General features: G+C 42.5%; 1 protein-coding gene across 2 annotated transcripts in view; it reads right to left on the bottom strand.

Annotated features, from left to right (window-relative positions):
* ass1 (argininosuccinate synthase 1) overlaps positions 1-12293 on the bottom strand; it is a 168702-nt gene that overhangs the window by 104999 nt on the left and 51410 nt on the right. For both annotated transcript variants that reach the window (XM_038782508.1, XM_038782509.1), the window contains exons 5-6: positions 4224-4280; positions 1332-1406 (exon numbers count right to left, since the gene is read on the bottom strand). In XM_038782508.1, coding sequence (XP_038638436.1) covers positions 1332-1406; positions 4224-4280 — 132 coding nt within the window. The remainder of the gene's footprint in view (positions 1-1331; positions 1407-4223; positions 4281-12293) is intronic.

Consider the following 12293-nt stretch of genomic DNA (forward strand, 5'->3'; position numbering starts at 1 on the left):
TTTTTAAGAGAGGCTGTCACTTGGTTCTGAAGAGCTCCCTAGAAAGATCAAGTACAGGAGCAGCACTCAGACAGAGTAACTGCATTTTGGGGTCCCATGTTTATAAACAAAATGAACTGTGCTCTTAATTTAGACCCATCTTACCTGCAGCTACCCACCATTCTATGCAGACTATAAAAACGTCTATGATTCAATACACAAGAATTAAATCAAAACTGATTGATCATTCGTGCACAATGCATTTTGTCTGAATTGGTCAATGTTGCCACTGGAATTGCATATACTCATCAAGAATATTTTCATCAATATTTTCTTATATTTTGCTTTAAGTGCCTTGTCAACAAGAGTTAGTCATAGCCAAGTTAAATGCTGAGCACAACTTCCTATAAACTGTCCCCAAAATTACAACTTCTGTGCAGCAATATGCCACTTCGATTTTCACATCAAGTTGGCTTCTGGTCTCTTAAAGTGAAGCTGCCAATTAGAGACACTCTTATATTGAGTGTCTTTAAGACAGAAATTGATAAATTCTTGATTTCTCGAGGAATTAAGGGCTATGGGGAGAGAGCGGGTAAATGGAGTTGAAATCAACCATGATTGAATGGTGGAGTGGACTCGATGGGCCGAATGGCCTTACTTCCGCTCCTATGTCTTATGGTCTTATGGACATAAATATAGGCAGTCTTATGTTTAAACCTTACACTAAACAAGGAAGTGACCAATGTTGCCCAAATTGTTTCAAATCTAAGATAGCCTTGAGATTAAAATCCATTTCACAGAACCAAAAGATTTCAAACACTGCCATGCTTTTTAATCACTTTTCGATTAGTAATTCTTCGACACAAGAATCCATATGATAACCTGCAGTCATTATTAAAACAGTAAGTAGGAGGTTCTCTAAATAAAGAAATCTAAATCCAAACCAGTTTAAGTTTTTTTAAATTATTAATTCAGAGAATGTGGCATGGCCAACATTTATTGCCCAGCCCCAACATGCAAGGCCAATTCAGAGGAAAATTAAGAGTCAATCACATTGCTACAAGTCTGAATTCAGATGTAGGCTAGACCGAGTAGGGACAACAGATTTCCTTTCTTAAAGGAGATTAATGAACCAGGAGGGATTGTATGTCAGTCCAATGGTTTTAAGGTTACCATTACTACTGTTCCCTTTTATTCAGAATTTTCTTAACTGAATTTAAGTTTCTGAGCTGCAGGGAAGGAATTTGAACTCATTAGTCCAAGCCTCTGGATTACCAGTCTAGCAACAAAATCACTATGCTATCATCATTCGCTAAATAATATATTCTACAATAGTTAGCATTCTAACAAACCTTTGCATAATCCATCAAATCAGTGCGTCCCATGAATCGATTGTAGAACTCTGGTAATCTCCATGGGGAGATGATCTGTGATCAATAAAAAACAAGGCATGAAAAGAAATCAACAATAGTTCTGTAATACTTGCGAGTTTGTATTGATCAAAGTAAAATATCTTTGAATTTACCAAACATGCCTGAAAAGACTAATGCCTTTTTATATGAAAGGAATTTAATTTTTCTGACTTTGCAGGTTTGCCACAGACGTTACATTCTACAGATATTTTCATGGCAACAGAATCATTGAGCTCCAGAAGCTCGAGGGCAGAGCTTCCCAAACTGTGGGTTGCTACCCTGGGACAAAGGTTTGGGTTCACCAGGTTGAAGGCTGTAATGGCAGCTTCATGGAACTCTTGCAGTGGGTCACTTCGATAGAATTACAATTCCCCTGCGTGTTCTACAGAAAGAGTCTGGCTAGCTATCTGGCTACCTGTTTGTTGCCTTGGATTTGATCCAGCAGTATTCACTAAGCTGCCCTCAGAAGGGATGCGGTGAACAGCAGGGTCTGGGAGTGGGAGGGTGGAGACAATTTCAGTTACAGGTACCTCTAGTATACATTGCAACCTGAACTTCAACTGCCTGCTCTTTGGGGGTACATTATTTAATTTATTGTGCTCTTGTATGTGGAGCAAGATGGTGCATATGCAATTGGGCCTTTGTCAAATATATCTACTGCACGGCTCAATTAGTATACAAAACTTAGTGTCACTGGAACAGAAATGATTTTAAAGCTCCCCCTTTATACCAGCCCTCACGTATGGTGGGCAAATTGTGACTGTGTGAACTTCCCGGCTGTAAGCACTGCAACTGTAGCTAGATTGTGCAGAGGTCACCGTTTCAGGGATAGGCGGATCATATCCAGGTTATCAAAGTTAGGAGAGGCAGAAGTGATGTATCAACATTTGTCAAAGTCCTGGACACCAGCACATTACATCACATGAAGCTTTTACAGGACTTGGTCACAGCACGTACGCCCAATCTGACAGAAATACAAGTTACACATCGATCGGATTCGCACAACTCTCCTCACCCCACCTAGATCATAACTATCAGCATCTTGCCCCCTCTCTTCTCATTCTGGGGTCACATCAATTTAAAAGCATCAAAATGGGATCACAGTGTTAAAAAGTTTGGAAAGCACTGCTCTAGTGAAATAAATGTGATCATTTTGCAAAAGCAATTTTATTTTAAAAATGTATGCCTGCATTCAAGTAAACCAACAGCAATTAATCTGTAATGCATTTTAGAAAATTGATCATTGCTAAGTAAATATTCTGAAACAGGCTTGAACTGAAACTTGCTGCAACACGGAGGAAAACATTGTAAATATATATTTATTTAGATAATGGGTTCCAAAAATGTAAATATCTTGCAGATGCAAGAATTCACTACTTTCCCTCCAAAAAGTAAAGGAGGCTATTTCATACTTAAATGAACTAATTATTTGGGCAGCACTGTAGCATAGTGGTTAGCACAATTGCTTCACAGTTCCAGGGTCGCAAGTTCGATTCCCAGCTTGGGTCGCTGTCTGTGCGGAGTCTGCACGTTCTCCCAGTGTGTGCGTGGGTTTCCTCCGGGTGCTCCGGTTTCCTCCCACAGTCCAAAGATGTGCAGGTTAGGTGGATTGGCCATGATAAATTGCCCTTAGTGTCCAAAATTGCCCTTGGTGTTGGGCGGGGTTACTGGGTTATGGGGATAGGGTGGAGGTGTGGACTTGGGTAGGGTGCTCTTTCAGGGAGCCGGTGCGGACTCGATCAGCCGAATGGCCTCTTTCTGCATTGTAAATTCTATAAAATACATAACGCATTATGTAAAAGTCTGTTTTAATTAAACAGTAATGTTTTCCTCAACTTCTCTTTTCTCTTTACTTCAGGCTTTTAAAACTCTGCATCAAGTTACTGCTACCTGATATACTACTTTTCAACCTTGATGGTATCCTATACTTTTGGCTTTAGCTTGTCACCTTGGTTTTTCAATAGGAAGAAACACAGCAGGCTTCTATCTCTTTTATCATTTGAATTTAGAAATAACATCTAATGAAAAGAGAAAGAATCAGGTCAACAATATGACAAAATGGTTTTCCCTCTTGTCTGTTCATTTACATGGTTATGGACTGGGGCCACTGGTAAATAAACTTCACATTAGTTTTGTGGTTCAAAGTGGGATTATCCTTCCTTTTTTAAACTAAATCTGATGAAACAAAAGGAGGATTACTCAGGCTGCAAGCAGAGCTCACCGCAAGCTGTTTCAATATGAACTACAAGAATCTACCATGCCAATAGTTCTCAAACCGTTTTTGTGCCAGGCTGTATTGTCTTAAACTTTCTTAGGTAGGTCTAACCAAAACATTCTCAGCCTCTCACCAGACAAAAGAGAAACAAGTAAGGGCTTGCTCTTCACTTTCTAACAGGAGAGCCACATTCTCAGTTACCTACCTCCAGTCTACAGAAATGACATTTTTAAAAGGCAGAAGCCAACTCACAGATGCTGTCCTCACAGAATTTGGCTTAAAGCAGGATCAATAAAACCTCAATAAATATAAATGTTGGCCCACTAACAGGAATAAATAAAAGCCTAGAAATTTGAAGCAAACAAAAAATGCTACAAATTCACAGCAAGGCAGTCAGCATTTTACATTTGACAGCAATGTTAACATTTCAGCTGCCAAATCTAATGAAGGGTTCCCAATCAACTTTCAAATTCAGATTTGTTTACTAAGCATTAGCAATCTTTTTTTTTAAAATTCTATTGGTATTTGTAATTCAAAGTTATCCAAGGAAAAATAAATTAAGGCACAACTACATGTTTGACACATAATACATGGAGAATATGACACAAAGATCTTACCTTGACTTCAGGATATAGTGCGTAGCAAGTCAACTCAAACCGAATCTGATCATTTCCCTGCAAAGCAAATGAATACAGTTAAATATATTGGATGCTGCACACCCAGTAATCAGCCTACGATTTGCACTTCCAAGCAGCTCCTTATAACCTGCAAACTCGACATGATTCAATCCACTACATGTGGTGTCAAGAAATAGGTGAAGGCAATGGGCCCTGAGTATGGCTGGTGCTGTCAATCCCTCAGAGGCTGCTCTTGTGGTGCTGGTTGCAGCCAAGGCAGGCAGTTGCTGAAGAAGGCAGCAGCAGCGTTGACCAGGGACCGTTACAACTGGCAAATCCAGTGTCCGGATATTGAAATATTCAGATCTGGATCTTAGCCAGCGGGTGACTCACGCGAGGTTTTGTACATAGCACGGAGCCCGATTTGGGGCTCGCGTGAGATTCATTTGTTGTACCCGGATCCGCACCAGACACAATGAATCATACCCAAAATGTTATCGGAATAAAGTGAAAGTGATCCTATCTGTACTCTTAAACCCTTTGAAAAGTCTGTTCATATGCCAAGTTTAAAGGTCTGTGGGATGAAGGTAAAAGCAATCCCTTTAAAGTGGTGGGAACCTTTGAAGTTATTTGCATACAATCAATTTCAATGTTTTTCAAAGTACTGAAGTCAGTGTGTATGCCAAGGAGGCTGAATGCTTTCAATTGAATTGTTTACGATGAATTTCACACTCAGTTGTCTGCTAATAGCAACGTGATTGACAGCTGGCTGAACCTTTAATAGGTAGAATCAGATTGTTTATTTCTATAGCCCTGCTGGGATCCATTAAGTCAGGATAGTAGCTGTGCCCCTAACCACAATTTTTTAATGAGTTATTCTCTTTATTCTCCAGTGCTTCATAGAAAGTGAAGGGGTAGCCTCCAGAGCTGTTCTTCAGAAAGAAGAAGTGAAATCACTTTGTTGCTTTGAAGTGGTCAGCAGCTGTCAACTATAACAGGAATGTTTATAAATCTTGCATCAATGGAGGGTACTTCAGACGCATTGAAACATGAAGGAAAATTGAATGAATTCTCAGCATTTCAAAGAATTTCATGGGATTTCAAGCCTTTTCAAGTGTCGTGGGCTTTCTAGGAAGACCTGACTCTTCAAAAAGTGGCAGTTTCAAAGCATAGAGCTCTAGGGTTGGACTCTCTGCACTTCTGCGCCAAAATTGCATTTGGCGCAGGGGACAAGAATCGAAGTTCCCGACCGAATCGGGTCCCACACCACTCCGTCGATTCTCCGGCCCCCAGAGAATCGCTCCTCAGCGAATTACGGCGCGCGGCTGTGAAGTTCCCCCAGCGATACTCCGATCCCGACCGACCGAAGTTCCCGACGACATGGAGCTAATGTGGTATGGCTGGTCGGGAATCTCGTGCGGCAGCTGCAGTCTCAGTCCGCGGTGGTGGTGCCGGCGGTTGGGGGGGGGCCTTAGGAGCGGCCGGTCCGATGCAGAGGCGTGCAGCCGATCGAGGGGGGGGGTGGGGGCCTTACATTGTGTATGTTGGTCCGCGGTGCAAATCCGCCATGGCGCTTGGCGCAGCCACTGGAGGCTGACAGCGTGCACATGCACAGACACGGAACCGGAAGTGCGGGGGCTCGTATCTGCAGCCAAAGCTGCATGAAGCTCCCAGACTCCCTGCTAGCCCCCAAGAGGTAAGTGAATCGCCGTTTCCTTTTTGCAGCAAACTGGGGAGTGAAACTCCTGCATTTTTACACCGGCATGGGGACATAGCCCCATTTTGGGAGAATCCAGCCCATGAACTTGCAATCATGGTCCTCATTTCCTTTCACAATGTTCACTCATACAGAAACAAGGCCTTTTTCAGCCATGACCTCAGTGTCAATGACCTTCTACAGGTGCCTTGCATGGACCAAAACAATGACTCACAGGTGACAACTTCCTTTATTTATTTTTCTATATTTTTCACCATATTTATCATCAAATTGCTGTACAGGTGGTAGTGTACAAATCTGCATGTCACCTTGGCCGTCCTAGCAACCCTAGTACCCAGCTCCATCTTTATCCATTCAGCACGGTAGCACAGTGGTTAGCACTGCTGCTTCACAGCGCAAGGGTCCCAGGTTCGATTCCCGGTTTGGGTCACTGTCTGTGCAGAGTCTGCACGTTCTCCCCGTGGTCTGCATGGGTTTCCTCCCACAAGTTCCGAAAGACGTGTTGTTAGGTGAATTAGAGATTTTGATTCTCCCTCTGTGTTCTTGAACAGACGCCGGAGTGTGGTGACTAGTGGCTTTTCTCAGTAACTTCATTGCATTGTTAATGTAAGCTTACTTGTGTCAATAAAGATTATTATTATATCTTTCATTTAAAATCCTTGTCACTTAATGTCCCCCATCCCCACCAGTAACATGCCAATTTTTTCTCACAATGTACCTCAACCCATATACCAAATGACTCCTCATCCTCAGTGATTTCAAAATTCATTTTGACTATAGTTGTCTCCACCCTCCGGATTCACTACCCTCCTGCATTCTCCATCTCACTCTCCAAAATTAACTCACCCATCCAGATCCACAACCAACCTATCCCACATGACCCATCTGCATCCTCTCGCTTAATCCAAGAACCATATCCACTTCTCACCCGGCTCTCCTAAAATCTCAATACATTGACCAACCACCATAGAAAAAAAAACACCCCAGTTTATTTCTAATCACATTTTTAAATTCCAAAATTTCTTCCTTTTAGCCCCAACTCATCATAATACTTCTTCAGCTGCCATTTGATTCACTCTCCCTCACCTCTATCTTTGATTCTCTTATCCCCCAGCAAAACTATCAAGAGTCTTCCATTGTTATCGTCTCTCTAGTGCAGTTTCCAAATGTATTTGCCCAATTCTGAGGATGCAGCCTGGAGTATAGCTAGTGCATAATTACTCAGCTTGCTACCAGAACCAGCTTTACAATATCATATGGTTAAGGAGGTGTAGGCCATTCGACCGCTCAAGATTCATCTGCCATTTAATATGCTTGTGCTATCTGACAGTAGCCTCAAATCTGCATCCCATCTACCCCTGATAACCTATCGCCTACCATCTCCTTGATTAAAAATATTCAAAGGCTCGGCTTCCACCACCTTTTCAGGAAGAGAGTTCCAAAGACTCATGATGCTCTAACAGAAAAAAAATGCCTAATTTCCGTTTTACCTAGGCAGCCCCTTATTTCTGAACAGTGACCCCTGGTTCTAGATTCTCTCACAAGAGGAAACATTCTCTCCACATTCACCCGGTCAAGACCCCTCAGGATCTTATGGGCTGTATTCTCTCTCTCCCCCCCCCCCCCCCCCAACCCTCTCCTCTCCCCCCCCCTCTCCTCCCCCCCCCCACGCCGGGTGGGAAAATCGCCGGGGCGCCACATGAATCGCGCCACACCACCCCGACCCCCACACGCAATGGGGTCTGGCCCGCGATCGGGGCCCACCTGTTCACGCTGTCGTGAAACACGACGTCGTTCACGATGGTGCGGGCACTTAGTCCCGGGAGTGGAGAATATCGCCCTATATGTTTAAATCAAGTCGACTCTTCCTCTACTAAACTCCAACAGATATAAGCCTAGCCTGTCCAATTCATTCTCATAAGAGAACCTGTGCATTCCAGGTATCAGGCTGGTAAATCTTCTCTGAACTTCTTCCAACATATACATTCTCCCTTAAATAAGGTGACCAATAATGTACACAATACTTGAGATGTTGGCTCACTGGTGCCCTGTACAACTGAAGCGTACCCTCTCTACGTTTGTATTCGATTGCCCTCACCATAAATTATAACTGTCCATTATCTTTCCCAACTACTTACTGTACCTGGATAACAGTCTTTTGAAATTCATGCACTAAGACACCCAGATCCCTCTGCACCTCAGAGCTCTGCAATATCTCACTATTTAGATAATGTGCTTCTTTTTTTTCTTTCTACCAAAGTGGACAATTTCACATTTTCCCACATTATTCTCCATTTGCTAGATCTTTGCCCACTTACTTAATCTATCCATTTCTTTTTGTAGCCTCCTTATGTTCTCTTTACAACTTACTTTCCTACCTTTCATTGTGTCATCAACAAATGTGGCAACTATCATATCCATCCCTTCATCCATGTCATTTATAGAAACATGCTTTTGTGCCTACTCTCCGCCTCCTGTTAGCCAGGCAATCTTGTATCCATGCCAATATGTTACCCCTAAAGCTCAAGCTTTTAGTTTCCACAATACGAGCACGACCATGCTTCAATTCCTTTTGCTTAAACTGACCGTGAATCAGCCTGAATGGTACAGATGCCGAAGACTTCTTGTTTCTACAACCAATTGCCTCCTAAAATATCCCTGTCTCCTCCTGTTCCAACTTTAAAACATTCAAGGAATGTTAGTTTACAAGGTTGAGAGTACCTATCCAAGAGTTTTCAGTGTTGTTCTCTCACCTTATTATTCTTGCATTATCCCTCTCCAATTATCCATTCACCAGTCGTGAACCCCCTCTGCAGTTCCTCCTTTCTCCTTCTATCTAGTTCAAGCTTATCTGATCAAAGAGACTTAAGAGCCACTCAACTCCCCTTTTTCTGGTTCCCATGGTAACTATCACTAGCAGAGGTTCTCAGTTCACTGACAAATGGTAAATCATGGGCTGTCATGAGGGGGGAAAAAACATGGTAGCTACTGGACTATCACAAAAGTGCTGTTAATTCACAAATACCTGGTTAGCCTTATGGTGGGGTTTTAATGGCCATAGCGTAATGTGGGGGAAATAATAAATACTGCCTGTCAGAGTATCCAAAATTCAAAGAGTACAGAAATAGCTTTATGCAAGGGTTATCATAATTTTAAAACAAACATTACTGAAGATGCAGCATTGCAAGAAGCAGGTGATCTCTCAATCCTTGGCCAGTGCAACTATGAACTCTGGCGAGTAACTTAGAGCTAATTCGCTTTTCTACGGCTGGAATTTTCCAGACCCTCCACAGCCCTATAACCCGGGTGGGTTCTCCCACAGCGGAGACTTGCCACTGGCCACCATGAAGTTTATGTATTTTGTTTGGATAGCCCGTCTAGCCCACGGAACCGACGAGAAGAGTCAGAAAATCCCGCCCTATACCTATCGCTCTTTTCCATTAATAATGAGGGAGAATGAAAGCATCCAGCTTCTGGATGAGACCATTAAACCAACTTCGATCAGGCCATTGTCAAAGAGACATACACACAATTGTGCATGTGTTTAGGGCCTGAATTTACACCAGGGTTGCCAACACTTCAGGTTTGGCCTGGAGTCTTTAGGAATTGAAGATCAATCTCCAGAATACTGCTGCTGTGTGCAACCCTGAAAAATCATTGGGACATTAAAAAAAGATTGTTTTTGTTGTTGTTTTCTTTGAACATTTCTCTGTACCAGATATGAAAATGGGAGAAAAAGGGCTGCATGGCTGACAGTCAAGCTTCATCATTGGCTAATGAGTCTTTTTGTTTTCCAGTGGCGGGGGAAGGAAATGCATCAGAAGGATGGGTGTGTTGGTAAACAAATGGCTGGAATTTGGCGGCAAGTCACGTGATGAAACCTCCAGAAATACATTTAATCACCTTAAATTATACTGTGGAACACTTGCGTGCAAAATGCTTAGAAATTGAAATTGTTCACTCCATTACTTTAACAGAGGTGGTCACCTACTTACTTTAAACAATTAAGTACTCCACAGGTTTAGTGGGAGAGGAACTTTCAGATCAATGCACCAAAATCCATGCAAAAGTGTCCAACAGTGTAATTTCAGGGCCTAGGTATTTAGCAGATGGAAGAAATAAGCAAAGCAAACTCTGGCCTCACCTGCTGCACAGCACATGATAATTAGGTGGCATCATCTGCTCAATAGTTTATTTGTAACATATTCATTAATGCTGAATGGTTAATAATATTGGCACCATCAGACTTGTTTCATTGTACTTTCTTGTTTTTAATCTGTAGCCAACTTGTTCAGCATTGTATATGCTTTGAGTAGAATCACAACAGCAGCTTACAGAGGCAATTTGTTTTTTTTCCCCTGCAAGTCCAAAACAGGCCCATCTGCTCCCCACAATGCATCAACACTACAGATGGAGAAACTCCTTACATCAAAACCATTCAGAGCAGCCTCAGGACAGCCTACTCCAATCTCATTACTAGAAAATGCTTTAGAGAGGGCAGACATACCTGCTAGTATTGAAGGTTTGCATCAAATACATTTAATGCAATTACTCACTATAGGAAAGAAAATCCTGCTAAAATGACATATTGGGAATATACGTGTGGGTATATTTTATTGTGTAATTTTTTTTTGGCAAGAAAACATATAGCACAGTTAGATCTCACCAGAGTATAGGGAGAAAAGTCTACCTCTCCACTGCATGCAAGGTACAAGTATTAAATAAACAAATCAGAAGAGTGGGTTTTTATATTCCTTGATTAGATACAATTGCTGAACAACACAGAAAAGGAATATCCAAAACTGTGCATTAATGGCAGTATTTAGCCTTAAACTTAATTATAGCAGTACACAATTCATTCTTTTCCAAGAGGCAATTTAGCGTGGCCAATCCACCTACCCTGGACATCTTTGGGTTGTGGGGGCGAAACCCACACAGACACGGGGAGAATGTGCAAGCTCTACACGGACAGTGCCCAGGACCAGGATCAAACCCGGGACCTTGGCGCCGTGAGGCAGTAGTGCTAGCTACTACACCACAGTGCTGGCCAATTAAAGCAATTCTGATGAGATGTTAGCACATTAATTAATTTTAAATCTTCTAACTTTAATATTCCTCTGCTTGTGCTGATTTATTTGAATGGTTTAAAATAGGGAGTGGTGATTCTGTTTAAATCTCTTTCTATTAATGCTTAGACTGATATTAGTGGTGCCAGCTCTCGACAGATCTCACACAGCCAGCATTCACTGGGACTCACTGAAAGACCAGCAACTTTACCTTCATGTTGCTGCGAGTGACATATGTTTTGTGAACTGGCATGTCTTAGAATCATAGAATCACTATACAGTGCAAAAGGAGGCCATTCGTCACATCGAGTCTGCACCGACCATCCAAAAGAGCAGTTCACCTAGGCCCACTCCCCCATCCTACCCCTGTAACCCCACCTATCCTTTGTACACTAAGGGACAATTGATCATGGCCAATCCATCTAACCACCAAATCTTTGGACTGTGAGAGGAAACCGGAGCATCCACGTGGAGAACATGAAAGCTCCATACCAGTCACCCAAGGCCAGAATTGAACCCGGGCACTGTGAGGCTGCAGTGATAACCACTGTGCTATTGTGCCACCCCTCGCTCAATTTAGAAGCATCAGTCTATAGTGCCAATCTATACTGAATACCCGAAGATGCAAAATACCTATACAAGCAAAATTATGTCAGAAAATGCAAGTATAGCATCATAGTGGCAACTCACGAGCTTTAACCCCTCAATCTCTTGGGTTCTTGATCCCAATTTGATACAGGGGAGGAGTCTAGTAGAGAGCAAGTGATGGGACAGGCCAAGAGGATGGAAGAGGAAAAGACCCACTTTCCTCTACTAACACAACCAAATTCAGATCATTTATCATTCATGCAATACTGCAACATACAATTTGGCTGCTGTGTTAGTCTATATTACCGTGGTTTTGTTTTAACCAGAGGTGTTATGAGTGTGTGGTTTGTGAGGGGTGGGAATTTAAAAAATAAATAAAATTAGAGTACCCAATTATTTTTTTCCAATTAAGGGACAATTTAGCGTGGCCAATCCACCTACCTGCACATCTTTGGGTTGTGGGGGTGAAACCCACGCAGACACGGGGAGAATGTGGAAACTCCACACGGACAGTGACCCAGGGCTGGGATTCGAACTGGGTCCTCAGCGCCATAGTCCCAGTGCTAACCACTGCGCCGCGTGCAGCCCTGTGAGGGGTCTGAATTAATAACTTGGGGTGGGAACCAGTGAGTAACTCACCTGTTATGTCAAAGAACTAGTGCATTTTAATTGGTGAGCTCATCTGCCTGCTGTGGGTTA

The sequence above is a fragment of the Scyliorhinus canicula genome, chromosome 21, assembly GCF_902713615.1.
Source record: "Scyliorhinus canicula chromosome 21, sScyCan1.1, whole genome shotgun sequence".
In the NCBI taxonomy this organism is placed as follows: Eukaryota; Metazoa; Chordata; class Chondrichthyes; order Carcharhiniformes; family Scyliorhinidae; genus Scyliorhinus; species Scyliorhinus canicula.